This window comes from Melanerpes formicivorus, unplaced genomic scaffold (genome assembly GCF_026170545.1).
Source record: "Melanerpes formicivorus ecotype bairdi unplaced genomic scaffold, bMelFor1.0.p_v2 SCAF_208, whole genome shotgun sequence".
NCBI lineage: Eukaryota > Metazoa > Chordata > Aves > Piciformes > Picidae > Melanerpes > Melanerpes formicivorus.
Window position 1 is genome coordinate 394,485 of NW_027142560.1, and position 5,520 is coordinate 400,004.

Sequence of the window (5,520 nt, forward strand, 5' to 3'; positions counted from 1 at the left end):
GATCCTGAGCAGTCCCTCCCCAGCCTTCCTGGAGCCCCCTTCAGATCCTGGAAGGCCACAATGAGGTCACCTGGGAGCCTTCTCTTCTCCAGACTGAACAGCCCCAACTCCTTCAGTCTGTCCTCACAGGAGAGGTGCTCCAGCCCTCTGATCATCCTCCTGGCCCTGCTCTGGACATGTTCCCATGTGCCAAGCTCCTGGGCCCCAGCCCCAGACTCTGTCCCCAGCCCAGATCCTTGCTCTCAGCCTCCAGCCCTGGACACCAAGCTCCAGCCCTGGCCTCAGGCTGTGACTCTTTGCCCCCAGGCTGAGCCAGCCTTGGCCTCCAGCCTCGACTGGGGGATCTTGGTGTGGGGGTCAGGAGCTTGGCACGTGGGGATGGGCTCAGGGACAGCACCATCAGCATAACCACCACCAGCATATTTGGCACAGTAGTAGGTGGCTGAATCCTGCTCCTGGAGGCTGCTCAGCTGCAGGCTGAGGGTGGCGTGGGAGTTGTCCCTGGAGATGCTGCAGCAGCCCCAGACCGAAGGAGCTGAGAACCTCCCTGGGAGAAGGATTCGAATCCAAACCTTACCCTTAACCCTACCCCTTGACCCTAACCCTACACCTAAATGCTAACCCTTAACCCTAAACCCAAACCTAACCTAAACCCTTAACCCTAAACCCAAACCTAACCTAAAGCCTTAACCCTAAACCTAAAACCCAGCCCAACTCCTAATATTAAACCCCAACCCTTAGCCCTAACCCCATACCCTAACCCTTAGCCTTAAACCTTACCCTCAGCCCTGGCCCTAACCCTTAGCCCTAAGTCCTGACCCTAAAATCTATCCCTAGCCCTAATCCCTAAGTCCCAATCCCTAATCCCTAACCCTAATCCCAACCCCTACCCCTTAGCCCTAACCCTTAGCCTTAACCTTAACACCTACCCCTAAACACTACCCTAACCCAGTGCCCTAAACATAATCCTCTTCCTCCTCCTCCCAGGGAGGTTCTCAGCCCCTCCTGGAGATCACTTTGGGTGAATCTTATTCCTCCCCTGGAGGTCCCCAAGGGTTGAGGCTCAGAGGCCAGGGGTGGAGGTTAGGGGCAGGAGGTTGAGGCTGAGCACAAGGCTGGTCAGAAGGCTTTGGGCTGCAGAGGCAGCAAGGAAAGGTTGAAGGAGCTGAGGGCCAGCAAGGAGCTGAGGCAGCCCTGGGAGCTCTCAGCCCCTGCTGGGAGCAGGAATGAATCAATCAGTGAAAAGGAACTAAGGACTGGGAGGGAAGGAGGACGAGGAGGAGAGAGGGGGAGAGGGAAGAGGAGGAGGAGGCTGCAAATCTAACCCTGCCTTTAAGAAGGCCTCCAGGAGCCACCATGGAGCCACAGCTCCAGCACCTTCCTCTCCCTCTCCCTCCTTTCATCCTGGCCATCAACCTCCACTTGGCCTCCACCTTCCTCCTCCTCCTCCTCCTTCTGCCAGCTAGGCTGTCTCAACCTCCCCCATCCTGGAGGCCATTTTAGGCCTTCTTCCTCCTCCTCCTCTTTGAGGTCTTCATCATCATCATCTTCTCCTTCCTCCTCCGCAGGGCTGCAGGCGGCCATGGAGCTGCAAGAGTCCGGAGGTGGTCTCCAGCCCCCCGGGAGGTCCCTGAGCCTCCTCTGCAAGGCCTCAGGCTTCACCTTCAGCAGCTTTTGGATGGGATGGGTGAGGCAGAGCCCTGGCAAAGGGCTGGAGTATGTGGCAGCAATCGACAGTGCTGGCAGCAGCACCTGGTACAATCCCTCAGTCCAAGGCCGCTGCAGCATCTCCAGGGACGACTCCCAGGCCACCCTCAGGCTGCAGCTGAGCAGCCTCCAGGAGCAGGATTCAGCCTCCTACTACTGTGCCAAGAGTTATGGTGCTGGTGGTTGGGATGCTGCTGCTGCTGTCCCTGAGCCCATCCCCATATGCCAAGCTCCTGGCCCCCAGCCCCAGGCTCTGCTCCCAGCTCAGGATCCCCAGTGGAGGCTGGAGGCCAATGCTGACTGAGCCTGGGGGCAAAGCGTCACAGCCTGAGGCCAGGGCTGGAGCTTGGTGTCCAGGCCAGGGATCCCCTGGGGGGCTGGAGGCCACCTCCAGACTCCTGCAGCTCCATGGCCGCCTGCAGCCCCCTGAGCTCCTCCTGCAGCTTCCCTCCCAGGCTGCAGCTGAGCTGAGCTGCGCTGAGCAGGCCGTGGGAGGTCTCTCTGCTGCTGCCCTCTGGAGCTGCTGCAGCCTGCAGAGGACTCCTGGGCAGCTCTCTTGGCAGCCAGGCAGAGTCCCCAGCACATCCCCTGGGGGCTCTCCCCCATGGCTGCCAGCTGCAGCTTCCCTCTGCCCCTCTCAGCCCCGGCACACAAATTCCCTTCTCCCTTTGGCCCCTGGGCTCCAGGGGGCTCAGAGCCCTGCAGCCTCCCTGCTTGGCCTCCTGCCTCTGCCCTGCCCGGGGCAGGCCCTCAGCAGAGGCCATTTGTGCTGCACACACACACACAGTTTGGGGACAAACCTGCCCTCTTTGGGCACTTCCTGCCCAGCTGCCCCCAAAAACAGCCACAGTTGGCTACCCGACCCAAAGAGAGCTTTTTTCAGCCCAAAGGGAGGCCCTGGGCTGAGGTTCAGGGCTGGGAGCTGCAGCTGCAGCTCTCTGCACCTGGGCTGCAGGGGGGGGATTGAGTCTGAAAGGCTTCATTAGGGCTAATTATGGCTGTTATTAGGGCTAATAAAGCACTTTAGTGGGGCTAATAATCAAATCTGGCTCCTGCCCTGATTAATTAGGGTTGAAAATGACCATTATTAGGGTTAATAACTCAATCTATTAGGGCTAATAATCAACTTTGGACCCTACCTTTATTACTTAAACTTAGCCTCCAGCCTGATAAATTAGGGCTAAAACTGACTCCTGCTAGGGCTAATCATTCACTTCATTAGGGCTATTGATCCAATCATCCTGCTTAATTAGGGCTTGAAATGGCCTTCATTAGGGCTAATAACTCTATTAATTAGGGGCTAATAACCCAGTCTATCCACCCCCCATACAAATTAGTCCCTAATCAATGAATTATCAGCCCTAATCAATGACCCTGAGCCTCCTCTTCAAGGCCTCAGGCTTCACCCTCAGCAGCTTTGGGATGGCCTGAGTGAGGCAGAGCCCTGGCAAGGGGCTGGAGTGGGAGGCAGGGATCAGTGATGATGGCAGCTACACCAACTACTCTCCCTCGGTCCAAGGCCGCTGCAGCATCTCCAGGGACAACTCCCAGGCCACCCTCAGGCTGCAGCTGAGCAGCCTCCAGGAGCAGGATTCAGCCTCCTACTACTCAAAATGAACTCCAGGAGAGCTTGAGAACCTCCGTGGGAGGACAATGATAATCCAAGCCTAACCCTAACCCTTACCATGAGACTAACCCTTCCCCTAACCTTAACCCTTCCCTTATCCCTGCCCCTAATCCTTCCCCCTAACCCTAACCAGAACTCTGCTGCTGGTTGAGGTTATGCTGCTGCTGCTGTCCCTGAGCCCATTCCCCTGTGCCAAGCTCCTGGCTCCCAGCCCCAGGCTCTGCCCCCAGCCCAGATCCTGGCTCCCAGCCTCCAGCCCTGCAAGTGGTAATTACTTGATTTATTAACTCAAGGGATGAATGCAGAAGCCACAAACAGGGGGTTGGGGAGGGGGTGGTTGGGGTTGGAGGTTTGGACCCCAAAGGAGAAAGGACTGAGTCAAGAGGCTGAAGCTGGAGGCCATGGGTGGAGGCTGAGGGGAAAGGAGTTGGAGCTTAGGGGAAATGGTTGAGGATTGGCTCCAGAGGCTGAGGCTGGGAGCAAGGATTTGAATCTTCCTGCAAGGAAGGTTAGGATTAGAGTAAGGGTTAGGGTAAGGAGCCAGGAGCTTGGCACATGGGGATGGACTCAGGGACAGCAGCAGCAACATAAGCACCGCAACCAGCAGCACTCCTGGCACAGTAGTAGGAGGCTGAATCCTGCTCCTGGAGGCTGCTCAGCTGCAGGCTGAGGGTGGCCTGGGAGTTGTCCCTGGAGATGCTGCAGCGGCCTTGGACCGAAGGATTGTACCAGGTTCTGCCGTCACTGCTGTGGATACTTCCCACCCACTCCAGCCCCTTGCCAGGGCTCTGCCTCACCCACATCATATCAAAGCTGCTGAAGGTGAAGCCTGAGGCCTTGCAGAGGAGGCTCAGTGTCCCCCCGGGGGGCTGGATGCCGCCGCCGGACTCCTGCAGCTCCACCGCCGCCTGCAGCCCTGCGGAGGAGGAAGGAGATGAAGATGATGATGAGGGAGAAGACCTCAAGGAAGAAGAAGAAGAAGGCCTCCAGGATGGGGGAGGTTGAGGCAACCCTACCTGGCAAGAGGCAGAGGAGGAGGAGGAAGGTGGAGGCCATGTGGAGGTTGATGGTGAGGGCTAAGCCCAGCCTGAGCTGCTGAGCTTTAGGCCAGAGCAGAGCTGGGAGCAAGGGCTGAGGTGGGAGCAAGGATCTGGCTGGGAGGGCAGAGCCTGGGGCTGGGGGCCAGCAGCTTGGCACAGTGGGATGGGCTCAGGGACAGCAGCAGCAGCATAACCTCAACCAGCAGCAGAGTTCTGGTTAGGGTTAGGGGGAAGGATTAGGGGCAGGGATAGGGGAAGGGTTAAGGTTAGGGTAAGGGTTAGGCTAATGGTAAGGGTTAGGGTTAGGCTTGGATTATCATTGTCCTCCCAGGGTGGTTCTCAAGCTCTCCTGGAGGTCATGTTGGGTTCAAGAGTGCTGCTGGTGGTTGGGATGCTGCTGCTGCTGTCCCTGAGCCCATCCCCATGTGCCAAGCTCCTGGCCCCCAGCCCCAGGCTCTGCCCCCAGCCCAGGATCCTCAAGTGGAGGCTGGAGGCCAAGGCTGGCTGAGCCTGGGGGCAAAGAGTCAGAGCCTGCAGGGCAAGCTGAGGAGGAAGCTGAAGGCTCTCTGCAGCTCCCTCCTCAGCCGTTGCCCCTAGCCCTGCTCTGGCCTAAAGCTCAGCAGCTCAGGCTGGGCTTAGCCCTCACCATCAACCTCCACATGGCCTCCACCTTCCTCCTCCTCCTCTGCCTCCTGCCAGGTAGGGTTGCCTCAACCTCCCCCATCCTGGAGCCCTTCTTCTTCTTCTTTTCCTTGAGCTCTTCTCCCTCATCATCATCTTCATCTCCTTCCTCCCCCACAGGGCTGCAGGCGGCGGTGGAGCTGCAGGAGTCCAGTGGCGGTATCCAGCCCCCCGGGGGGACACTGAGCCTCCTCTGCAAGGCCTCAGGCTTCACCTTCAGTGACTTTCATATGCAGTGGGTGAGGCAGAGCCCTGGCAAGGGGCTGGAGTGGGTGGCAGGGAGCTGGTACGATGGCAGCAGCACCTTCTACGCTCCTTTGGTCCGGGCTGCTGCAGCATCTCCAGGGACAACTCTCAGGCCACCCTCAGCCTGCAGCTGAGCAGCCTCCAGGAGCAGGATTCAGCCTCCTACTACTGTGCCAAGGAAGCTGGTAGTGGTGGTTGGTTTGCTGCTCTTGGTTATAT

General features: G+C 58.4%; 1 gene segment (V, D, J or C); it reads left to right on the forward strand.

Moving 5' to 3' along the window:
• Positions 1 to 1,582: 1,582 nt before the first annotated feature.
• Positions 1,583 to 2,011, forward strand: LOC137457906 (Ig heavy chain V region 914-like). The segment is given in 1 exon segment: positions 1,583 to 2,011. A coding segment is annotated over 1 exon segment (429 nt).
• The last annotated feature ends 3,509 nt before the right edge of the window (positions 2,012 to 5,520 follow it).